The sequence below is a fragment of the Corvus brachyrhynchos genome, unplaced genomic scaffold, assembly GCF_000691975.1.
Source record: "Corvus brachyrhynchos isolate BGI_N302 unplaced genomic scaffold, ASM69197v1 scaffold162, whole genome shotgun sequence".
NCBI lineage: Eukaryota > Metazoa > Chordata > Aves > Passeriformes > Corvidae > Corvus > Corvus brachyrhynchos.
The window spans coordinates 7,943,941-7,970,106 of record NW_008236696.1 but is presented as its reverse complement, the minus strand read 5'-3'; the positions used below and the strand labels follow the sequence as shown (position 1 = coordinate 7,970,106).

Below are 26,166 nucleotides of genomic sequence, written 5' to 3'. Positions count from 1 at the left end.
TCAGCTTTCTTCTGCTTGTAAAAAACAAAAGCACGGCAACTAACAGACTGGGTCAACTCCCAGTATTCCCATCTCATCTCATAGCTTGTCCATTCAGAGTAGACAAAAAAATACCCTCCAGCAGATAGGATTGAGGTAATCTGCCAACCCTACCCTTTTGTGTGTTGTTGGATAATTTTGCTCTCTGTGACGTTCCCTGGCCCAGTTTTCCCAGCTGTTTGCACTGGATGCATGACAGCTTACTCCCAGGCTATATTCTGGAGTCAACAATCTGATTCCCCTGAGGCTGTTGCAGTAGTTGACAGCTCTCCAGAAGGCAGAACAGAGGAAAGAGCAAGACACTGTGTTTTCTTCCAATCCTTGTGCAGTCCTCTAAAGTTATCCTGGCAGGTCTTGTACCCTCTTACATGCTGCTGATACATAACCCAGGGCAGGCAGTGCTTGATCCCATGCTCTAAAACCATCACCACTGGGCTTCACCATGGCACTCTGGTTATTTCAAGAACACACAGCTAATTGTAATGGTGTGACAGAGCCACAGGAGCACCTTGTACAGCTCAGGCGAGTGGGCCAGGGGCTCTGCAGGCTCAGCAGCCTGACTTTGCTATAGCAGTTTGGACACAAGTCCACTGACAGACCTGGATGGACTGGATAAAGGAGCGTGCTGCCTGTTGCATGTGCTTGAACACTCACCCAGGTTCCTCTTATACAGCTCACAAGAACATGGTCTCTGTCTGCTGTCTCCAGTCCTTCTGCTTGCCACCTGTGCCTTCAGCCCTGGAAAAAGGTGAAACTTGAGCCAAAGAGAGAGAAAAATGCAAATAGAAGAATCTTAGGTGATGAGTGGGGAAGAATTCAAACTTCTCGTCAGTCCAGCATGTCCACTAAAATTGCTCAGAATCTCATAGAAATTTTTCTTATCCTGAAAATCAATAGAAGCTAATTAAATAGAGGTTAGAAAGGGTCCTTGCTGATAAGCCAAATAGGCTCTTGGCTCCTTCCATTTACCTGCCAGGCTCATTAACAAAATCTGAACCGGTGCCAGGGACCTGCTTGCTGCTTCCCCTTGGGGCTTGCCCTTCCTCCCAGCTCTCATAGCCCACCTCTGTGAAATGGAGCCCTTTGAGCAAATCACTTAGCTAGGCAGCTTTCAAACACTCTCTCAAAGGAGAGCTGAATTGGGAAGATTTAACTGAAGATGGGTGAGAAAAAAACAAGAGAAAGCAAGGACACAGAGGGGCTGTTCCAAGGGGAAATAGTTATTAAGCAGCTGAAGAACAGAGGAAAAAACATGCTGTATAAAGAATTAGCTGCATGAAAGTTCATCCAATTTTTATAGACTTACCCTGATTTTTCCACATTCCAGTTACCATTATTAACTGCCTAAACCTGTATTTCTGAACAGAAAGGAGTTATGTATCTGAAAAGCATGTAAGTTTGGAAAACCCAGGCCTTAGGCTCTCTCGGACCCACTGCATCTATGCAGTGACTGCCATCAGGGTGCAGGGTGAGGAGCTCTGCTTGCTTCTTCCAGGACTGTGGTCTTGCATTAGTGTAAAGCATGGGAGATGGTACAGCATTTCATTTCAAACCTGCCTTCTGAGCCAGAGCAGCTGTCAGACCTAACAGGCTAGAGTGAAGGAATGGGGATGTGATGCACTGTGGTATCAGTAAACCTTGTGAGAACTCTCCACAAGGAACTCCTACCTGGACAAAGGGGCCTGGATTAACTTAATGTAAGGTGGAAGAACACATAATTAAAGAATTCACTCTACATAGCAGTGTGTTGCAGTTAAATGGGGGACAGACTGAGGAGTCTTGAGTAGTTTGTGTTGAGTTTGATTTAAACCAACGTTTTCATTAATAGTGTGTGTGATAGGAGACCGTACTCCTAGAAAAACTATGTGGATTGTGCCAAACTGGGATTCACTTTGAAGGATATAGCCTGAATTAAAGTATCGTCTTGATACATTGGAGAAGTACTCAAAATCAATAGAGCAGAATTCAGTAAAGACAAGTTTCTTATGAGTTATGCTCTAGAAAGACTTAAGTGCACAGATAAAGTGTGAAAAATATGGAAGGCATCAACACTGCAGGAAAGAAACAGGAACTTACAGTGGACCACAAATTGAACATGAGTCAAGATTGCTTGGGAATCTTTTTATTAAAAAAGCACTTTTCAGTCCGGCTCTGAATGGATGTCACTGGGGAGGAAGGGCTGTTACTCTGCTCCTCAGGTGAAGGACTGGAGCCGGTTCTGGGTACTGTACTTAAGAAAATGAGAGGAAAGCTTGAGGGAAAAAAAAAGAAGGCTAGGAGGAAAAAAGAGATAGGAGGAAAACAATATTGTTTAGAGGCAAAAATTATGAAATATTGGGAGGATGGTGTGCATTTACTTTGGTTTTTTCTTAGAAGAGAGAAGGTGAAGTATGGCACAGAGACATTAAGACCATGTTAGGCAAGTATATTGCCTATAAGGATTGTGTTTGGTATATTTGCTGCTACCTCAGAGCAGATAGAGAGATTTGAGGTCTCTAGAGATACTCCTGGCACTGAAGACAGTGATTTATATGACAGCAGTATTTCCACATTAAAATGATGCTTGGCTGCTTGAGTGTCTTCTAAGCAAAGACATTTGGAATCATATTCCATCCTCATCTTGTGGATCTGCAGTCAGTGAATTAATTTCTATATATACATAGCAGGCTGTAGGTGCAGGCATGTCACTGACCTGGGATGGCAGGCTGTAGGCACTCTCTGCATTTTAATTCTGTTCAGTTCCTCTTCTTCCACTTTCTGAGACCTGTTTGATTACCAATGGCATTACAAGTCATTGAGCACTGTTAATAATCCCAGTTAATCACAGCAGCACATTTCCCCTTGAAAGAGTTCAAATGGTGAGAGCGAGCACAGCCGAGTTTAATGCCTCCACTGCAGAGATTATGTGCTCTTAGCCCTCACTGCAGGGCCATCAGGACCAGGCAAAAAAAGAGCTGCAAATGTTTAGTGTCTCTGTGAGCTGGCTCTCCTGGAGTCTCATTGGTTTCTCAGAGGAGGCTGAAGATTTTCATATGGCTTGGGCCAGGATAATAGTTACGATCCAGTTTTGCACACAGAAATTTGTTTGCTGTATGTTTTTTGTTGCATTAGGACTTGAGCCTCATCCCACATCCTGTTATTATTAATGAGCCCTGCATGTAGAACAGCATAGCCACTTGTAAGTCTTTAATAGCACTAACAGAGTATTTATAGATCTTTATGCATCTTCTACTTTGCTTCTACATTACAACACAGATTTCCAATAGTATTTGGATGTGGAAAGATGCTTACAGAAGCTTTATAGGATTTACAGACATGCTTAAATGACTTAGGTGCCTAATTCCCTTTTGATGCTCAGCTGGAGCTAAGGTGCCAGAGCTGTTTCATATCCTGAGCAAGTGAACAAACTACATGTTGAAACTGCTAAATATCTACTTCGGGAGATGGGCATCCAAGCGTGTACTGTGCTCTGGTACAGTCTGGCTGTGACAGTAATTGAAGTATGAAAGACAGATGATTTTAGGTTTAAAAATGCAGGGTCAAGTTTCCACTTGTGGCCATCCACTGTGATACAACACATACAGATCTGAAGCCATTAAACCTGGAGGTTATTACTGAACTGATGACAAAATTAAAAGAGCCACTCAAAATCAATTAATTTTAATGCAAAAAGCCTCTGACCCTCAAACCTGAAAGCACATCTGGGACAGAAAAGGGCATGAATTGGTTAAAGGCCAAATTTAGAAAGGTTTAAGCTGCTCTGCAAAGTAGCTGGGAAGCAAAAGAAACAAAAATGTTATGTAAAAAATGAAATTATTAATATTCATGCAGGTGCTAAGGAGCGACATTTTGATTCCCTAACACCAGTATTAGCATTTTGCTTTTTGTCAGCAAACCTGAATTGATTTTTGGCTCAGTTTTGCCCTTTGAGGTAAATCCATGGTAATAAAGTTGTACTTTCATAGCTTACCGAGTGTGCATGCATGCATTGGAAAAAGGTGGCTGTTTCGATGTAAAATGAGAGTCTGTGGAAAAAGTAATGTAGCAAGAAACCTTTTAGTAATAACCATTTCTGTTAGCCACTGGTTTGTATTTTCATGGTAGCTGGATAGCCTAGGGCCAGGAACATGCAGGATAAAGAAAAGTTTATCTTCCCAGGTTTGGATGAAACTCAGACAGGTAGAGATACCCGGGAAGGCAGCTGGAAGGACCAGCGGGATACTCAGACAGGCAGTGCTGGGCTCCATCTCTCAGGAAAAACCTGCTGTGCAAGGGCTGTGCCTGCGTGGGGCTGTCACAGCACAGAGGTCCCTGGAGTAATTACTTCAGAGCCACTGTTGTGAGAGGTTTTTTGCCCTGCTGTTGAGGTTATTTGTCTCGGTTTAAAGAGCTGCACAGTGAAAATATCATTACTGGTAGAAGATCCTGGAAGAATGATGATCTTGCAGTGCAGCTGGGCATTCACTGCCTGCTGAGCAGTTGCGGGACCTTTGCGCTCTGATTAGAAGCTGAGTGTGACATTTTTTGTTTTCAGAAACTCCCAATTTAAATTAATCAAGCACCAGAGCACATTCAGGCTGGCAGGACACTCAGGAAATCAGCTGGGAGCCAGGCTGGTATCTCCAGCTCTCATCTTGTTTCACTCTTACTGCCACTGCTTGGTGACTCTTGATTTGAAAAATATTGGCTTAGCAGAAATGGGCTTGTCACCTGTCCAAACAGCCAATCTCCGATCCTCTGAATGTCTAAAGGATTTTCACTAGGCAGAACTGAAGGATTCATCAATAATATAAAAGCAGCATTTGAAATACAGAGGAAAGTTTCATCGAGGGATCTCCAAGGTCAGGGGAGATCATTAGAAAAGTTTTAGCCCTCTGTGGGTGGTGTATTTGTCTTCTTTGAAGACACAGAAAATTGCAATTAGCATTAAATCTGTATTGACAGAACATCAGGGAAATCCTGCTGCCAACCACAGCCAGTCACAACCTGTCCTCTCCCTGGTAGTAGCCTTCCAAGAGCAACCTCTGGTGTCTTCATCCAACACCAAAGAGGCTGCAACCTTGCGTGGGCACCATCAGACCAAGGTGAACATTCGGAATCCCATGAGGTCCCTGATGGCCCTTCCAGGATGGAGACAATGCACATCATTGTTTTTTCTAGTATTCATAACATCAATAAAATATTCAGACTCTGGGAATCATTGCCCTAAATATTGCCTTATGTACAGAAAGGATGACTGACATTGGAAATTCCCTGGAGAGTCTGGTCCCTGGTTTCTGTGCCTCCAAGTGACAAGGAGCCAAGCACACTGTAATGAATTCCTCGCAGACAGAACAAGCTGCAGCACCACTTTAGTCCTCTCATAGTATATGAATTTGGACAAAATCAAACCTAGAAAGCACAAACCATGTAACCCACTGGCACCAAATTGCTGTCTGTGCAGACAGCCTCTTTTAAAAACATGCCTTTCTCCCTGAGCTGTCAGGGCCCCTGCTTTGTCACAGAGCCACCCTGGCTTGACAGGACATGAGGCTGTCTCTCTAGCAGCCAAACTCCTTCCTCTGTTGTGTCTTCCAGGCCCTGCCCAAACAATTTTTTTTTTTTTTTTTGGTGCTAAATGGCTCTATCAGTTTTAATAAAGAGAGTACAGATGGCAAACAAGAATCTGAATGCATTTGCTGAACCCCAAACTGGTTTAAGGGTTTTCTTTCTCTTGCTCTTTCTCTCAGCAGTGGCAACATTGTCTTTGCTGAGCCCAAGGTCTAGTTGCAGTATGGTTGTCTTGGGAAGACTGCTGTTTGGATAAGGTGGGGATTGATGAGCAAAAGTTACTGAAATTCTCTGGTGACCTGCTTTTAAATAGGAGAGATAAACAGAAGGGAGGAGAAACCTCTGTTGCCTAGAGTGGTCCAAGCACATTTTGTGTATTTGTTGTTGCATTTGTAGGCTAAAGACACCATAAACCCAGTAGCTGAGGGAGTGATTATATGACAACAGTTTCCTACTAAGAGAAAAAAAATGCTTTTGTTACTCTCTGCCTGCAGGTGCTGTGGGGTAGGGTATACAATTCCACATGGCCAAACCAGAGGGATTATCTTTTAGGGGAAGGGAGGCTTGAGGTTGGTTTGTGTTTCAATTTCTGATTGTCTTCTCCTTGTGAGCATGAGACTGCCCAGAGTGCTCTCCCAGCTCTGGGATTGCCATCAGTGTAGGCTGCAAAGGAGAACAGCTGGGCCACACCATGTGAGCTCTGCTTTCCTCCTCTTTCCTTTTCTCCTCACAGCAGCAACAGCTCCTTGCACTGGGGCTGTTCTGTGCAAACCCCTTTCAGTCCTAGTGACACACTCGGGGGATGAATTTCTGCATATGGCTGCTCCCAACCATCAATCACTGCGTGCTGCCTCTAAGACTAGGATCCTTGGAAACAGCTTTTGCATGGAAATTAACCTCTTTGGCCAAGGTTGCTTGCTGCTGCTGTTTGGATTATTTTCAAGAGTGAGTTGACAGCAACAGCAATAAACTGTCATGTGTTTGGGCAAGAGCCACATCTCTGCAGCACTTCCCAGCTGCTGCAAGGGTTGCATACAGGAGGTTTGGAAAAGTTGAGGGGTAGACCCAGAGGTTCTTGGCTGCAGAAGTGAGGCAGCAGAACAGGACACTTCTTTTTCGCACCAAAATTTCTCCCAGGCAGAAAGAGAAAGGTTTGGCCAATGCTGAGGTTTCATCCAGGGTAGCAGAAATCCCAGGCAAGCAGCAACTGCACATGTGTAGGCAGCACAATATATACAAATCAGCTTAGAGTATTAAAACACAGCGTGTATTGAACTCATTGAGCCTTTTTCTGCAGCACCTGTGCAGTACTGATGCACTGGGTCATGATGAGTATCTATGCCTGCTGTGTGTGTTCCTGTTTCCCGTGGGGGAGTGACAGGAATGGATAAGCCTTAGCACAGTGTGACAGGCACTCCCACATCCCACAGGGCAGCCGGGATGGCATCGCTGCAGGGCCACCCTGCTTGCCTGCAGGGGGATCAGGCCTGTAGAAGATCCCCAGGAGCTCTGCTGGCTCTCAAGGTGGCTTGAGAAGAGCAGAGCCTGAATATCTGTTTCTGCAGAGGCTCTTTCCCAAGTTCCTGCCAGGAGGTGATGAGGCCTGTTTGTGTACCATGGATTACGCGTGTGAGAGCAAGGGAGGGATGGGAGACCTCTGTGCCATCCCATGATGGGCACAAGATGCCTTGTTAGCCCAGACTGGACCAGTTCACAGCTCCTAGTTCTAGTGTTGTCCTGTGGGCTTAGACTGCCTGCCAAAGGATCTTTATCTGTCATTGCTTTGTGCCATGATTCAGGATTGCAGCAGAGAGAGGGAAATCGATGTGCTGAAATCAGTTGCATGAAACCTCAATTTCAAGTGTGCAGCACATCAAGATTGCTTGCTGACTGCTGGGCTCAGGCTCTCTGTGTGGGGTTGAGAAGCTGACTGAGGCCTTGGTGCTGTTACTTTTTTGCTCCATCATGTCAGCAACGTTTCCCAGGGGAGTGATGCTTTGAGGGGGCCACCTAAAAACAGAGGTTAGACAAGAATAAGAGAATAAAAGTAGGTATTTGTTTGAAGGGCCTTCAAAGGTACACCCTGGGCAGTCAAAAGGCTCCACCCAAGATGTACCCTGGGTTATGGGTTCTTCACACTTTTATAAGTTTGGCCCATTTGCGTATCAGGGTTAATTCTCCAATTATAACTTCAGTTAATGATGTAATTACCCCAAGTTTGCCCCCCCCCCCCTTCTCTAGGCTTTAGTTTACACATTTTGGAGCCTGGTGTCCTTGAAGAGGAAACCTACAGAGGCTTATTATGTCTAACTACCATGAGAGAACAGCAGCTAACAGGCCACCCAAAACTTCAGAGTTAAACACTTAGCAGTACAGGATTTGAAAAATATAAAAGTTAAAACCTAAGGCATCAGGAGAACAAGATGTCTCCTTCTCATTATGCTTGAAAAGCCCTATTCCTGTCTAACGTTTCTGTGTGTTGGAAATTGCCAAAGAGAAGTTGCTTCTTGCAGTCAGTCGAAATGGAAAGAAGGGGGAGACTGCCTGAGTGTTTGTGGCGCACAGTACCTGTGACTCGTGGCTGAAGGACCCATCAGAGTAGCTGAATTTATAGATTATCTTGGTTATTGAAAACTGTCTCTCAGAAACAGAAGCTTATGTAGTGGAAAAATACACCAGGGAATAAAGAAGGAGGAATGGGAAGAGGAAGAAAAATATTTTAAGTTATGAATTAATGGAAAGGGAAGAGGTAGGTATGATGTGGTATTGCCCATATTGTGAGACTAAAGGAGACAAGTTGTTTGGGGATTTTAGAGTAAACTGGCATCCTGAAAAGCATGGGAGAGAGCACATCCCTTTCCCAGTCCAGACTGCCCTAAGAAACACTCTGCAGGGTCATTCCTGAAATTGTTGTCAGATATGATGAAGATGAAATCACTGTGCTTCCCTGCTGTCCCCAGCATATTTCTCCCAAAAGTGCAGTCCGTGCAGTTGTTCTGCATGGCCTGTGAATGCCAACACATCTCCCCAGTGCTCTGTCCCTGAGTGCACACCTTCAGCTTTCAAATGGCTTCTGGAGCTGAGGCATTGCCTGACACACTTCAGGAATCCCCAGCTTCTCCCTGGTCATCAGATTTGCATCAACTGTTTGGTTTCAGCAATTTCTGCGTATCTGGACACAATTTTTTCTCATCCCACAGAATTCTAGTCACTATCTGCAAAGATTTGTCCTTTGTCCCAGCAGTGCAAGGGGGTGGGGAACAGCTAATACTGGGGGAATTTGCCTCATGAGTGATTCATGCTGGGATGGCCCTAATCCTATTCAGTTCAAAATGAACAGTGAGAAATTGCGCAACTAGAACCGTAACAGGAAGAGGCCCTTGAAGCACTGTGGCCACCCTACCTGTCATTGCTTTCTCATTGACTTCACATGAAATCAATGTATGTCACAGCACCCCATCTCAGGGCCTTTTGAGGATCCACAGGTTAGAGGGGTTGTGCTGGTGAAGCTGTGAGCTGCATCTGGCTCTGTTTTGGCTTTTGATCACCAGGAGATGCGTGTGTCAGAGTGCAGTAGCAAGAATGACAGTGCGCTTAGATGTGTTGCCTACAGGGACAACAGCCCACTGCTTGGAGCACACGGGGTGTCAAATTGATTGGGTTGTTGAAATCAATTTGAACATGGTTTTGCTTAAGTCATTTTCTAAACCAGTCTTCAAAGCATGGCACTACATTGGTGAAGAAATTTGAGAATTTTCAGCAGTTTGCCACATTGATAAAGGGAAAGCATATCAGACTTTGACAAGTTACACTGGAGGCTGAACGTTGTCAGCTGGAGAGTACATGCTAGCACATATACTGCATGCATAAAAAGCTATTTATCTTTGCAAAGGGAGAAGCTGCTGATTCATTTCCATAGACCTTTCGGGGCTTTTTGATGTCCGTGTGCTCAGCATCACTGCTGAGTGACTTTCACTTTCCCAAACGTTGTGCTACTCCTGCTAGAGAGAGAAAGAAGATGGGCCACAGCAGTGTTGTGCCTTGGTGCCAGGGATCTTGGGCTCAGAAGGTGATGTGGAATGGAGCTTTCGGGCAGTGGATTCTGCTCTGTCTGACACACCAGTGCCTTCCTGTTCTGTCCCAAATGCAGTAGAGGAAGGCTTTTACAGTGAAAGCTAGGATTCAGAAAATCCAGATCCTGACTTCTGGCACAGCCTTTTCAAGGATCTTATGCAACTGACCTCATTTCTCTTAGTCCATTACCTCCTTACCATGGTGAGACTTTCTTGTTGGATCCTTGTGTGAGTGTGATAAATGGAAATACTCAGTTGCTCTACTGGTAGGCACCATTTGTTTATCTAAAGGGACATACCTCCACCCTTGCTTGTAGCATTATGGATTTGATCCTACTTCTGTGAGCTGCCTGTGTAAATCTGAGTATGGCATGATACAGACAAGTATGATGGTCAGAGTTGATTTTGGCAGTTTCTTATCTCCATAAAATACCAGATTTTCTTTTGCCATTTCCTCCCAAACACCTTGAAATCTCAACAACGGCGAATTCTCCATAGGCTGGGACCTGATGGGCACTGAACTGGGCAGCAAAGTGCAATCTTGGAGCTGCTCTTCCAAGCTGAGCCCCTCCAGGAGTCCTCCATGCTGTGATGTTTCACTGAAGCCTCTCCTGGCTCAGGCCCTTCTTGTCTCTCCTTGGGGATCTGCATCAGCTCCCACATCCAGCTCTGAACACACAGTGCCTGCCACACTTCTGCGGTCACTCAGGAGGCTGGGTGCTTTGCCTAAGCACCAGGACACCCTTGCTGGATCCAGCAGGCACAAGCTTCCCACTGCCAAGAGCAAGAAGGAGCTTTCACTGCATTTTCCCTGTTCTTACACCTTTCCCTTGGTGCTGGTGCTGGTCACTGCCAGACTGCCAATCTAGCAGTGGCCAGCAGTGCAGCAGTTCTAGTTTTAGTAAGTGTGTTTGAAAGAGGCTGCTGGCTGGAGAGATGTGGAGGCCCATCACACAGCATGCCTGTCGTGAGTGTAGGTCTGGCGTCAGGATGAAACGCATGGCTCTGACTGTGAGGCTGCAGCATGGAGAAGGTTTTCAGTTCCCCTATTAAAAGCAGCTGATGGATCAATGTTGCCAGCATTGTCCCCTGCGTCATGACCAGTAATTAGTACATGGGGCTGTGCTGTCCTTTTGCAATAATCGCTTCTTTCATCGCCCTCTTCAAAGGTGGCTTTGCATACAAGACCAAGAGTGAAACCATAGCTCATTACTTGATTGCATAATTACATTCTGCTACAGTGCAATATGGTTATGGATGTAATTAAATGGATCAAGGTCAGCAGTAGGGCTCAGGACATAAGTGGGGGTGAAAAAAGGCTGAGAACTTTTTTAGTGCAGAATACCGTCTTGTTGGTAACTTTAGCAGCTCAGGTCAGTGTTTCTGTGGCCTTGCTGCTTGTCTCTCTGGCCTCACAAGCAAGATGTTTGTTATGCTTTTCAGATGGCTTTTCCCACAGTTGTGAGGTAGCCAGCAGCTGGCTGGAGGGGTGCAGGCGCTTGGATCATTTGAAGAGCCCCTTTGCCTTCCTGGCAAAGCTTTTCCACAGGGGTCCCTCGAGACTCCTGACCCCTGAACCTGATGCCTGTGTTCGTAGGGACTGTGGGCTAGATTTAGGCTGGAAAGCAGAAAGTGACAGCTATTGAAGCAGGTATCTCTGAAAACAGCTTTGTAGTATTTTTTGGATCGTATTATTTCTGGGGGAAAGAAATCGGAGTGTTATAGATGGAGCTTTGTTGAGAACTGTTGTTTCATAGTAAGGGCAGAATCAAGCAATTCAGGGAGCCTCTTCCACTTTGCACCCTCTCTGTCCTGCTGCATTGGAGCATGGACTGTGCTGCACCATGGCAGCTGCTTCCTGGATATGGACATTACTTGGTGCACAGACTTTTTTTTTCCCTATTCACAAAATCAGGGAAAGAAGGAACCAAAGGCATTAATGTATGCCAAGACTTGTAATAATGAATGTATGGTCCTCAGAAAGCTAGCTGAAAGTAAGTCATGCAACAAAGTTTATGGGAGTTCAGCCCTTCAGAACAACCTAGTATTTCTACTGCCTTCCAGAGCCTGATAGGAATAAATAATTTAATGGCTATTAATGTGAATGCTGCTGATTTTGAGTCTCAGCTCCTACCATATTAAACCCTACAGCCAGCTCTGCCCTTAACATTCTTTCTGCAAGGGCTTTGTATCCATGCAAATGTTATCTGCACCCTCTGAAGAGGCTGCAGCTAAAGAATGGCTTTTGAAAATGTGTAGCGCCAGGATTATCACGCCTAGGTTTTTTATCAAATATACGCTAACGAAAAAACAAAAGAACAAAACCCAAGACTTTTCAATATCAAAGTTAAATTTAGAAATCAGACTTTTTAAAGCATCCTTGTCAGTTGAAAGTTTATTTTTTAATGACCAACTTAAAAAGCAAAATCTCACAACTTTTTTTTTTTTCTTTTGTGCCTCACTTGCCTCATATTTTTTACTGCCCTCTTCTAAGTAAAATGATCCCCATGGTGCTCTTACTTTCTGTGTGTTCCTCTAAGTGCAGTTGCATGTATTTCTCTGTGAATTAGCAGTTTACTAATATGCTTTGCCTAGGTCAGTTCAGATGCAGTAGTGTGGAACTAGTAAATAAAACCGAGTGATTTCATAGTATTTTGCCACTTGCCTGGTTGAATTTTTGCTTCACAGGTTTTCACCTTCCAGATGCTTTTGTGTTGTGCCATAGGGTGATGGTCATTCATGGCTACACTGTTTGTGTGTACCCCCTGTGTGGCAGGTTAGGCTGGGGCACCATGCCTGTTGCTGACCCCAATGCCATAGATTGTGGGGGCAGAAGTGACTGTTCAGGTCCATTAGTATGAACAGATCATTGCAGTTTTGCTAGATCATTCTGCTTGCATGAAGTCCCTGCCTTTGGTTGAGTTAAATCAGACAGTTTGACACAGGTTATCCTTGTGGGTTTTTCTCCCAGAAAGTTATATTTCCCCAAGACTTCTCATCTTCTCCTTCATCTCCGTTGTTATGGAAGTGATAATATCAATTTTAATACAAACATTCACGAAACAGTGTTTATTCCTAGAACAGATTGTTTAGTCCAGCTTTAGTGATTCTTAGAGGATCCAATTCTGCTCATGTTGCTGCACTAATGATTCAGGACTTAGTATTGATGAAAACAGATGGAAACTAAGAAATATTGCGGATGGTAAGAAAGAACGGTTATGCCCATGAGCAAATAGTTTCTCTTTTGTGGGGCTTTTTTGGTTCAGTGGGGCCTTTTTCCCTCCCCCAGTTCTGTAATAGCACAGAAGAAAGCAGGGATGACATGTTTCTTCTTCAGTGATATGGTCAGGACAGCTCTGAGGTCTTCTTCCCCCTCAGCATGTTTGCTGGTACACATAAATAAGATTTCTTTAACATTTATCATGCTAAGGAAAATATTTTCAAATCTCTGAAGAATCCAGCTGTGCTGTGTAGTAAACTCCAGGCTTTCTACAAGCCAGGTACTGAGTTGAAGTAGGGAGGCTTAGCAACTATTTTGTTGTTACTACGGCCAGTGTAGCTGCTTGTGGATGTTGTTGTTGAGTGCTTTTTGGAAGGCTTTGTGTTACTACATCCAGTGTGGCTGAGGCATTTGAGATCATAAAGGAACAATGTGAAGTGTAAACTCCACATGGCAGAAGAGGGCCTTGTGTACAGCCCCCACCCAGGTTACAGCTGCTCACATCCCTCTTTTCCAGAGGGCATACAGTGCCCTCAGCCCCTTTTAAGAACACTGACATTTCACATCATCGCACGCCTACTTTATTATACCCCACTGCAGTAAGCCAACTATCCCAGATATCTCTGGGATGAATGCTTTAGTTCAGACCAGGGTTGCACTTTGGGAAAAATCCCTCCAGTCACCTTCACATGCCGCTCTTTGGTTTGCACCACCAAGTGGTTCAGGCTGTGCAAACTAGCTTCCCTTTTGGGTGAAACTAAACTGAAGGGTGCTCTTTGGGAGTGCCCCTAAAGTACTAGATAGTCAGACCATGGGACCAGGTGGCAGCTAGACCAGACTGAACCCATCCTGAAATGTCTACAGCGCCAGCATCCAGCCCTTGACACCAACAGTTCCACTCTATGCATTTGGTCCTGCAGTGTAAACACAGTCTATGTAAAAAATAATCAAATGCCTTCAGATCTAATTGTAAACCCTGGATCTTACTGAGCCTGCATGCTGCAATAAGTAGCTACAAACAGAAAGCAGTAATTCTTAAGTCTGGACTGCTCTGTTGATTTTGGGTCATATAATTTAAAGATGGTTGCACAATTTTCTGTATACTAGTCCCACAATAAAATGGTCTCCTGCTTTAATGTGCATTGTGCCAAATAGAGTTAGTGTATTATATTACTCTCTCTAGAGTGACTGTATTATTTTAGTTTGGAAGTTGAAGTCATTAGTTGGCTTCTGAACAGGATCAGATGCCAAAGCTGATCTGTGTTCTCTAGCAGTGTGCAACAGAGTGAAAAATTTCACTGTAGCCACTGCTGCAAAATGCCTGATGATGTACTTCCATCTGTCTGATTCCTGGGAAGCAAAGCATCAGCTGCAATGGGTCAGTTGGCTGCATACACTGGCATAGTCAGATCTGAGCTGTGGCGTAGTTTGGGTCCATTCAAAATGTTTGTGCATTGTCCACGGGTTATTTCACATCAAAAGGACACTAACAGAAAAAGAACAAGTCAGGTTGTCAGCACATACATATCATGGAAACCCATTCAAGGTATTAATAAGCCCGGTCTTGTCTGTGCAGTTGTTTTGGGCTGTGAGATTTGTCAGCTCATTCAAGCTATGCAGAGGTACTGTGGTCAATATGTGGATGGAAATTCTGTCACAGCAGAGTTAATTGATTTTCTTAATTCTCAGAAAACCAGTGAATAAATATCTAAAAGCCACAGAAATGTGCCTGCACACCCTCCACAGTCTTCCTTTATAGCAGCTACTGACCTTCATTGGGGGTTGGGAGGATGAGCAGAGGGGTGTGAAGTGTCACCTGAGTGTCACCCTGCAGATATTAAGGTAGCACCATGGACCTTTTTTGCTGGCTTTGCCAGCAGAAACATTGCTGGGGCCCAGGCTTTGAGACACAGATCTCAGAGGGCTCCCCTTGGCTCTCCCAGTGGGCAGCAGAGCTGGCCTGTTCCCAAGAATATTCTGTGAACCTTTCCTTCTCACTGTGTAGGCGCTGCAGCAGCGGGTACAGGGGGGAGGGAAAAGCCACATAAATTTGTCACACTTCGTAACATGTCATCGTTAGTGTAAGAACCTGCTGGTCCAACACCAGCTCACCCCAGCCTCAGCTAATGCTTTAGACCGCAGAACTTGCTGTTAATTGCCCAGTGGTAGCCCATCTGTCAGTAAGCTGTCAAAATAATAATCTAGCACCACTCATTTTCAAAATGGAAGTTTCAGCAGCAAAGAAATTGAATTTCCAGCCCTGGTCATGACAACTCTGAAATTGGTTTAATGCAGGAGAGATCTTTCCAGCATTAAGAAAGATAGAGTGTGTTCCCAGTGAGTTGCACAGTTTGAATTTAAGAGTCAAAGCAGAGAGGCTATCTCAGCACATCAGCAGCTCAGGGCTGTAATAGGCCTGGTGAGCTTCTTGGCAAGTCCTCTTATCTTCTGCCCACGTGACAATGAACTACACAGAAAAAATGAACTACACAAAAGTTGGGCTGAGGCCATTTTCTTCTTTCAGACCTTCACTCTGTGCAGGCTGTACCGTTGAATGGTTTTGTCTGTGTGTCAAAAACCATAAAACACTTGTAAGACTCTTTTTTACAAGGGCTGGGGCTCATTCACAGTCCTTTTCTTGCTGACACTGTTACAACTGCATTATTTCATTTCTGTTAGAAAGAGGGGGTGTTTGCCTAAGAAACTGAACTGGAACTTGGTTGAAATTTGTTTCTCCACTCACTCTGACACCTCCTGTTTGCAGAGCACCCAGCAAGCCGTCTGGTCTTTCAGTGCTCAGGACCTCAGCAAAAGAATGTAGAAATGAAGAGGTCTACCCTGTCCTCCTGTCATTGTGATGACATTTTATTAAATGTTCAAGGCATTTATACTCTGGTTTGAGCCTTTGAGGATGATTTTCATATAAATAACAACACAAAAAACCCAATATTGACTGCTTATTTTCTACTAAAAGGCTTCTTTTGACTATCAGAAGAAAGTAATCTCATGTTTATAAATGCATAACCATTACTTTAGTTTATACATTGTAATTATTATCAACAATAATAAAAATAGCAGGATCGCAAACGTAACCAAAGGCAACAAATCAATTTATTCTGCCCTGTGCTCAGACTCAGATTGATGCCAAGAAACAGAGAGATCAGAGGTTCAGAGCATCCCATCTGGCTGTGTTTCTAGGGTTCTTACATTATTATTTTTCTTTATAGTTATTTCAGGCTTTAGCAGATGAGGCAGTACGATGCTAATTTAGGAAATCTGTTTTTCTTGTATGCAGCTAGCATATCTTCATTTAGTCCCATCTTGTCTCATGATCGTTATGTCTGAATGCAAAGATGTATTTCTGGATGGTGTTTTGGAGTAAGCAGAGTTGATAACATTGTTAGCAATTTCAGACACTTTGTCAGGAAAGCAGAATGTAGAAAAGACAATAGATGAGTTGAGATTCCCAGGTTAGAAATTATCCTGGGGTTTCACCAGATCCCTAGGCTGCCAGGAATGCAATACCAGAGACAATGGTGTCAGGAGAAACCCCTTTTGTGGGAAACAGTTGCTTTCCTGGAAGAGCAGTGCTGCACTGGATGGGCCAAGTGCCACATGAGTGAGCTGTGCTGTGATCACTACTCCAGTTCATAGCAGTCAAAACTTTAGAGGCTTTAAAATTCCAGCTTGAAATAAGATCCAAAATTAAAAACCAAATCAATCAAGTAAATTCCAAATATACCTTATATTTTGAAAAGGAGGGATGAAGATTTACTCCACCCAACCATGAATTTGAATGTGGGGTCCATCATTAAGAAAAAGTGAAGTAAAGGGCAAAATATGTGACTTGCTCAATGTGCCACATGGGTGAGCAGCTCAATGTGCTGGCTTCTGCAGGTCACACTGCACGTGGAGCTGTGCAGTCATTGGTACCCAGACCTTACTGACAGAGCCTGTTCTCTCAGCCAGCCCCCCTGGGCTTTCCAGGGAGGTATGGAAGTGAGCAGCCTAGCTGGAAGAGTCATCCCCAGTTACGTTCTTGTCAGCAGTCATTAAGCTGAAAGCTGTGTGCCTGTGAGGATTGCATGAGCAGCTCACCAAAGGCCAGTGCAATGAATTTGGGCACTTTATGAAGTACTTGGTGAAAACGTGCCTGCACAGTGGGCAGGCCAAGAGCTGAAAGCAAAAAAGCACAATACTGAGCTGTGGTGGGATGGACAGGTCTGGATTACCATCCCCAAAACTCATCTGCTTTGTAGCCAAAGGCAAATTAGTGTGGATCTGAAGGGGCTCACTGTGATTGAGGTAACTGGTTATCTGAGGTGAAACCGAGCTCAGTGTCTTGCAAACCTACCACAGGTTTTGGTCAATACTCTGCTGTGTGCTGGGCAGATGTCCTTGCTGCTGCTGGACACCTTGGGCATGTCCATACTGCAATCACACCTTTGTCTCCAGCATTCCTTAGTGGCGGTGACGTGAATAATTTAATCAGTCCTTGAACATGAGAAGATGCTTTAGGACAACCTTTGTCCGCATACAAAGATCTGCAGCCTAATTACAGAGGCTTGTCCAGCACTTGGGGTTTTTTGCCTGTCTAGGAATATTGGGTCAGCTCACAAGACTTAGCAGATTTGCACTCCATTTCTTGCATGGGCATTTTAAAGGGAAGCCAGCTGAAAAATTATTTACCTTGAGCACAGAGTTCCCTCAAAAGTGAGGGCAGATAGCTCTCTAGTTAAATTTTCAGAGGCAGTAAGTTAGATGATTTGCTAATGCTGCTTCCCAGCTTCCAGAGCTGGAGAACAGACCTGCATGGATGATGATTTATTTGAAAATGTGCTCCCTCCAGCCCACAGATGGTCCAGGCGGAGTCAGAATGCTTTCAGATACCATATTGCCTCATCAAGTGAATCTCTACTCTGCAGCGGGGCTGTACACTCCCATGTAGCAGCTTGTTATTTTAAAATGTATCTGCTCTCTCCTACTTCTAAAAGGCCACCAAGAAGACTTGTCACCAATCTCTTATGGAGCTAGAAGGGGGAGGAAGAGTGGAGTGTGAAGAGTAGAATATCACCTGCCATCTGGACAAAGATGTGATGAGATGTAAAGTTTGGATGCACATTTGCGGTTCTTGATCACATGCCAAGAGAGAGCTCAGCTACAATTATTTTAAAGCATTTCCAGACAGATGCAACCCTAGGTCAGGGGAGAAGCTGCACTGAGCGAGGTGGGCACTGAACTGCCTCAGACTCTGTGCAAGGCATCTCTGCTTGTGGCAGTGCTGCTGGGGCCTGAACAGGGCTTATCCTGCAAATGGAATCTCTGTGGTTAAAGACCTGTCCTGGGAAAAAGAGTATGCCAGGATCAAGTGCTGTTGTATGAGGTTTGTGGCCACAAATTCTCAGATACTCAAAGACGTGGTCTCTGAGCTTTCATGGGTTTAAATGGGAGTTGGGCATTTGCATTTCATCTGGAAGCCCAAATGTCTTCAAAACTACGGTGTCCTGCGCACATTGATTTCAATGCTGAATTTCTCAGTGCTGTTGATATCAGAGGAGTGTTGATGAAGCCCTGCCCTAGCTGAGGTCAGTGGGGAATGTAAAATGGGCTTAACTAGGTAAAGAGCACCGTAAAACAGATGCTGTTCTGTAATGCCATCCTTTTCCCTGGGATGGAACAGCGCTCATACAGACAAGTGAACACAATCCAATCGTTCCATGCTCTGCCTCCGCAACAACAGTGAAATGCCACTGCTGATAGCTGTGCTGATATTTATGATTCCTATTTAATATGTTTTAAATGAGTTGACGAGCTCTTAAGTATTAACACTAACATCAGTTAGTATCCTGAGTCAGATTCTCTGGGAGGGAAACCTTGCCATGCCATAGACTATGGTGCAGTTTAGTGCTTCTATCCCATCTGAAGATCTGGCTTAGTAATTGTGCAGAATGTAAAAGAGAAACCCATAAGTGCTGTAAACAAAGGAAAACTGTTACTCTGGGAGTGTGTTAGTTAGATATTTCAACACTCATAATTAACATCCCTTTCCTAAACTGTGGCACAAACTACTTGCAGAATGGGTTTTTTCTTTTATTGCTGCTAGTTTCAGTGACTAAATTTATTAAGTCATTAGGTTTGCTTGTGGATGTGTGTATTTGCTGTTCTCCTTTGGGTTATAATAAAAGGAGATCTTGGAAAAAAAAAAAAAGAGATCTTTATTTATCTGGCAATTTTGGGAATGTTTGTGGGGAATTGGTGAGCAAAAAGAGCAAAGCTGCCCAGTCTGGGGGGACGCTGAGTGAGCAGCTGGGTTTGAATGCAACAGCAGCCAGTGACAGTTTCCTGCTGGCTTTCCCTGAGCATTGCACATGAAATCTGTCACCATTTCTGCCATGATCTGGGGACACCAGGGGTTTCTGGGGAGCAGATTGCTGGCTCTCATGGTCAGAACCCAGAAACACCATGCTGTTGCTTACTGGGGACCCTTTTTTTGCACCTCCTGGCTGAGGATGCCCAGTGGCAGGGATGCTCCCAGGCTGGTACGGCAGGGGCTGGCACTGTTTTCTTGAGCAGCACCAGGGCCATCCTTGCCCTGGCAGCACTGTGACTGCACCAGGGCTACAGCACTGTTGGGTTGGCTTTTTTTGAAGGAGCTGACATCTCCGAGGGTGTCACTGCATCACTGAAGCTTTGTGCCCACAGGTTTGACAGCAGTGCCTCTGCACTGATGTCTGTGGAACTTCTCCAGCTTTACAGAAATGCAAAGGAGAGTCCAGTCAAACTTGCTGTGTTCAAAGAGGCTAGGTTAGATCTACTTGACCACACCAGGTGAAAGATGAGGTGGATTAGAAAAAAAATCTGCCCTCTCACAAACCACTGCCAGCCTGTGCTGTGGTGAGGGACTGATGGGCCCAGACATTCCCAACATCTCTCTGAAGAACTAAACTGGCTCAAGTGATGCAGAGGTTGGCTTTTGCTGGAAGTCACATCTTTATTTCCATCTACAAATGGCAGAAAACCCTACTGGGATCAAGGATAAATGAAACATCTTGGTTTTCTAAACCAGAAATAACTTCTGGGGCAGTCCGTGGTACCTTATACCCTCCCTGAGCAGGTCTGACACACTGAATCCCCCCCAGTGGCCGTTGCATCCATTTAGCTCCTTTTGATTCCAAGTGTCATTGAATGTGATCTCCCTTATTTTCTCTGTGATAGCTACTGTGTTGGGTTTTTTTTTTAGACTGTGAAATTTCCAACAAAACTACAGTTAGCACAAACCAGACCTACGTTTGTTTTTTCAAAACAAATCTAATTACTCTTCTTAATAGAATTGCCTTTTGTAGAAGGGACTGGATTGAGATGTAAGAAACAAGTTGCAAGCAGATGCTAATCATTTTGCATATAAATTACTAACATTTCTTTTACAAATATTTCATGCAGGTTTTTAGTTTTACAGTTAAAAAAAGAACTGCTTTTCCAAGCCACTTTCAGTAATATCTGTGGACACTTAACAAAATACCTCAGGCTCTAAATCTCCAAGTGGTAAACAAATAAATATATTTATTTACTTTGTATGCAAAAATTATTCAGTCAAAAACATATTTCACATCGAGTTAAACTGAGAGAATTTTTTTTCTACAAATCACAAGCATACTCTTTAATGAGAAGAACTGGTGGGCTTTCTGAATGAGTTGAGTTTGTGGCAGTCCTGACAGGAGACCTCTGTGGACTTTGTGCAGAAAATAGAGTCACTGTTTATTTCTTTGTTTAAAGACTAAAAAAAGACTGGTGATTAAAAGATAGAAGCCATCTGTCCTCTCACTGTCTTGTACCTGGTCATGCTATTTCAATCAAGGAGAGAGTTGGAAAAATAATAGCGTGGGACTTGTTATTAGCCTGTTTCCAAAGGTCCCTGCAGCAAGTGAGGAAGTGAAGTGGTGCTCATGACCCCGGGGCTTTGCTATAGCATTACCTCTGGGGCAGGATGTCCTTATGTCCTGTCAGAAGCATGTGGGGGGCACAGTCTGAGGATCCCTTTGCTATGTTTACCCACTCTGTATCTGAGATGAAGAGAAAGTATTGGACTCCAGGTCTGCCTATCTAGCACATTTCATCAACGGTGAATTTATCTTATAAACAAAACCAACAAATAAAAAAACCTCTAAATCTTGCATGCCCTAGAGGTCTGGTCAACAGACCAGTGATTTTCCAAAAATACTTTCTGTTATCTCAGATTTCTGTCTGTGCAGCAGTGGCTGCTGCAAACTGCTTTGTTAGTGTGAAGCCTGTTATGCTCGCCTGCACTTCTGTCTTTCTTCCCAGCTCATCTCAGCCTAAGACAACTGAAACAGTTCCCACCTGATTCAGCATAATTGCCACGATTAATTTTGACAGTGAAGCTTGTTCTGCCATTAATATCCCAATAGCCTTTTGTTATTGGTAGCCCCAAAGCTGACAGCAAACGGCATGTGATGAAACTAAATGATGCAGTGTAGCTGAAGGCTGGCCATGGGGCACCAAGAAGATAGCAGTGAAGAAAAACATAAAGATTTGCATGTTAATAAGATTTAGAGGACACTCTAAATGTCCTCAGGCAGTGCTTGGGAGAGTGGCCTGTGTCCTGCTCCTCTGCCCTTTCTCCTCTCTGGTCATCTGGTTCTTTCTTCATCCTCTTGCTCTTTGTGTCAAGTCCATACATGGTAGTGCCCACAGAGGTTTCTGCTGCTCAGGCCTGTGGGGACTCTGTGACTTGTCAGTTTGGTGGCAGGATGAGCTGTGTCCTGTGGGTGTCTGTCCCCACATGGCACAGTCGGGGCAGGTGAGGTGATGTACATAAGAAGAAGGGTAATAGTAGATAAACCCAGTATTATTTAACTAGAATTTGGCTATCAAATCTGTGGGTTTTCTGAGGTGCTGATGGACAGAGCTGGGGTGTTTCATAGTAGTGTTGCCATGGTTCATATCCTGAAGTGCTGTTTCAACTGAGTTATGGGGGATGAGGAATCAACCAGCCAACTCACAAAACCAATGGGATGCTTTTGTTTGCTTGTGGTAGAGCTTAAACATTTAAAGGAAAATAATAGATTTTTATTTATTTTTTAAAAAATCTTCATTACTTTGATGTCTTTACATGCATTTGCTTTAAAATAATATAAGAATTTAGTTGGTTTATTGGTACAAGTGGATATACAATACAGCATCTGCTTTTATGAACTACTGCTGCATGTCATAAAATATTATACTGCAGTAATTTTAAAATAGATATTTAGCTGAAAACTTAATTTGCAATAACTTTTAATTAAATTTTTTTTTTTCTTTTTGAAACTACATTTTCAAAATGCATTAGCTTTTTTATTTCTTCTTCACTGAAAATTGTGTTAGTTCCATGTTTAGGTCAAATTGGGAGCTATCTTTCACAGCCTGCCAACTTTTTAGTCCCCCTAAAGGGAATTTTCTTGGTAAGTTTTTATTGATGGGGGTAGTGAAGGCATGGGAAAGGGGATCGAGTTGTCCAGTTTGGTTTGAGAGCTGCTGCCTGGCTGGGCCTGGTGCCAGGGAGTGCCCCTGAGCCAGCAGTTCAGAGGCAGCTCCTGCAAACCCAGCTCCCAGGTGAGCTGCGCCTTCCCAGGCAAGACAAAGCCTGGAGATAAAGGGCAGCTTTAAGGAACACTTAAACACTGCTCTTTTGGGAAGCTACTTCAAACACCATTTTATAGTGCTCTAAGTCATCTAGATCTCTCTTAACTTGTTTCATTCTCTTTTAAAAATATTTATTTTTCCAACAGAAAGGACTCCCTCAGATAGGGCAAAATGGCCCGTTTTGCTGATGGTGTTTTTACCTGTGTGGTTCTAATGATTGATGTAAAATTCACGTGTGCAGCACAGCTCTGTGCTTTCTGCTGTGCTTTATCTTCTGTAGCTTCAAGCCTGCCAGGCTCTGCGGGTCTGTTGCACACTGGATTTATTGTCACACCAGCAACACTTTATATAACCCCCAGCTTGCTTGGGAACACGTTCCTGAGTGTTGCTGAATGTTCAGAATGTTCGCTCTTAAGGTCTGCAGTAAATGTGTGGAATTACTCCAGATGCTTTGCTCAGATGTTGGTCATGGGTTTTCCATTGGCAAGGATGGAGAAGCTCCCGAAGACTTGGGAGTGACAAAGGTTTGGGAGGGAGAATCACTTGCCTGTAGCAGCATCTGCCTTCACTCACAGGGCTCAGAAATGCCTTGTCTGGGACCTGTAAGAAGGGATTTTTTTGCTGAAACAGTTTTGCTTCAGAAAATTAACTTTCATTGTGGCTTGAACTTTTTTTGCAAGAATAGTTTTTGGAAAGTTAGTTGGAGAATTTGTTTGCCCAGGATAAGTTTTCTGCTCAATATCAAAGTCTGGGAAGAAAACCCACCCCACTAACAACCACATCTGACTCACTGAAGGTTTGGAAGCCCACTGCCACAGAATTCCCTGGCCAGTCAGATCTTTTAAAAGAGATTTCATGTTTCTCTGTTGAGAAAATCTTGAATACTGGCACATAACAAGTACTAGTCCATATCAGAGTGTAGTTTCGTCCTGGAGACGTCATGCAAAGCCAGCACAAGTGGCAAAGGCAGAGCCACTCCCACAGCCATCACAGGCTCAGGGGATGTCCTGGACAGATCCGTATGTGCTCTGCTCCAGGGCAGGTGTGGAAATGCTTCTCGGTACCTGAAGAAACACCTGTGCCAGAAATCTTTAAAATTACTTCTTTCTCTTTATTGAAAGATGTCCAGGCTTTGTGCCAGCATTTCCTCGAGTCGCTTTTGAAATTAAATAGTTTACTTGCTTTTGTACACCCCTTTCTTTAAATCCTCTTAAATGGTTCAATAACCTGCCCTTTGCCTATAAGAATTTGAAGAAACCTCAATATTTTAGACAAGAAGCATTGTACATTTGCTCATCACAGGGAAGGTATGAGCAAAGCCAGGGGAAGGCATCAGGAACAGCAAGGCTGTCTCTGCTTCTCAGCTCTCTTTTTCTTTCTTTTGCTTAGTATTTCAGTCTAAAGCCTGGCAAATTTCTGACTTTTCCTGCACGTTTTTCATGCCTGTTCACTGTAGGCTGTTTTGCAAACCACAGCTCTGCCAGGGAAGGAGAGCCTTGCCTTTCAGCCAGGAGGTTTCTAGATGGGTATTATTGCTGTGAGCTGGCATTGCTGATCCCTGTTGTTTTCTGTTGTTAACTACAATGCGTGACCATTGTGTATCACTCAGTGATGCCTAATTTAGAAGATCAGTGATTAATTCTTCCACTGCTTTTTCTTCTTCTCTCTTTCTCTTACTGCAGGATGTTTTCACACCAGAGTGCAAATTTAAAGAATCCGTCTTTGAAAACTACTACGTTATTTATTCTTCCACGCTGTACCGGCAGCAAGAATCCGGACGAGCGTGGTTCCTGGGACTCAATAAAGAAGGTCAAATTATGAAGGGAAACCGAGTGAAAAAAACCAAACCCTCATCACATTTTGTACCCAAACCCATTGAAGGTATGGAATCTGCCCACTCTCTTCCTCAGTGGGGTTTGGGTAGGGGGAGTTAGCAACTCCAGAGTCAGGGTTTCATGGGTGGGGGTGTTGGGCTTCGAGACCAGAAAGCAGGGAGAAATATTTGTAACACTTCAGGTAAGTGCTGGGCTGCACTGTTAGCATTTCCTCTGCTTTCCTTCTAGTCTCAAAGGGGTTTCTTAAATTTGGGATGCTAAAGGATGAATTTAAAAGCCGGGCAACACAAGAAATTACTGGTAAAGAAAAGCAGCCAGCAGTTCCAAAGGAATGTGATGCAGCAGTGATCATAATGTTGTCTTCTCAGAGGATTTTGCCAATGTATTTCAGTTGGTTTCCAGTCCCATATGGAGTCAGTAGAGACAGGATTTATCTCACCTGATTTTAGACTTTGGCACTCTGTTCATAGTAACAGAAGAAAAATGGGTCCTACCAGCACAGCTGTGGATGTTCTTTATATGTCTACCATGAGATAACTTAAATCTGTTTTTCCTCATATGTAAAGACATCCTAGTTAGTCACTGGGGGGTAGAGTTGTTGTCCAAAGTTAGATGGGATGCTGTCGTGCCATATGTCTTCATCACAGTGTGAGGCTTCAGTGAAAGTCATGGAGCTGAAGTTCTGTCCTCCTCCTGATGCCTGTACACTCTCTGAAGTGTGCCTCAGGCTCCTGCCAGGACATTTTGCTTTTTGTGGGCTGGCCCCTGATAAATGGAGAGATAGTCTGATAAGCCTAGTACTTAACAGGTACTAACTAGGTTGTGGAAACAGCACTTTTTATTACTTGCTTGCAAAAAGCACTACTTTTTGATCCCCAAACTAGGTATGCCTTTCTGACCCCATCTTAGTCCTGCCATTTGTCCCCTTCAGGAACACAGCAGCCTGGAGCTGGCCTTGGCTGCACAGCTCTGTGCTCCCTCTCACTACCCCATGTTGGCTGTGGGAGAAGGTTTGAACTCGTGCTCTCCTAACAGGTACCACTCACAAGTGGTGGAGGCTGCAGCTCACTGCACACAGCAGTAGCCTTTTTAAAAGCTTCCCAGCTCAGGGGCCGGCCGGTGTGAGTGTGAGGAAAAGACCATCTGAAGCAAAGCACGAGAGAAATTCAGTGCAGCATTCCCAGAGTATCTGTGGCCTTTGAACAGGAAATGGAAGTGTTGAAAGAGCAGAGAATGGCCTGGAGCTGCTTGTCCTGTGCTTGTTTTCAACAGCTTCTCTGCAGCCAGGAACCTTTTGTTGTTTGTCTGAGGCATTAGTGGGATTGGTGCCCTAAGCCCTCGTGTTTTGCTAAGGAGCAGGGCCTGCTTCAGGCACGGGGTTGGTCACCAGCTTCTCTCTTGCCTTGACCAGGAGGAGAGTCTTCTGCAAGAACCAGCTGGGATTCCACCTCCTTCTGGTATTTGTTCGCTGCCTGGCTGGGTGTTGACACTGATCAGTGGGATCCTTTGAATCCACCCTTCTTTTCTAATCTAGCATGCACGGTGTTTGCTGAACAGCTCAATAGTTTCCTTCTGCGTGCATTAAACTAGGCCATTCCTGTGGCTCTCCTCATGGAAAGCCTTGCCTTAACAGAGCTGCCGACCCACAGCAGAGATCTTACTGCAGCAAATGCCGCTCTGGCTTTCATTTTGAATAACCCAGCCCAGCCCGAGAGCTTCCCTTTCCCGCAGTTGCATCCTCCCACACTTGCTTCAGTCACAGCTGTCACATAACCTCCCGAGCGAGTGAGCGCCTTGGAAGTTGGCAGCC

General features: G+C 44.3%; 1 protein-coding gene across 1 annotated transcript in view; it reads left to right on the top strand.

Moving 5' to 3' along the window:
- Positions 1 to 26,166, top strand: part of FGF12 (fibroblast growth factor 12) — a 79,351-nt gene that overhangs the window by 45,885 nt on the left and 7,300 nt on the right. Inside the window, exon 3 of the mRNA XM_017727054.1 lies at positions 24,204 to 24,402. Within this exon, the coding sequence (XP_017582543.1) occupies positions 24,204 to 24,402 (199 nt within the window). The remainder of the gene's footprint in view (positions 1 to 24,203; positions 24,403 to 26,166) is intronic.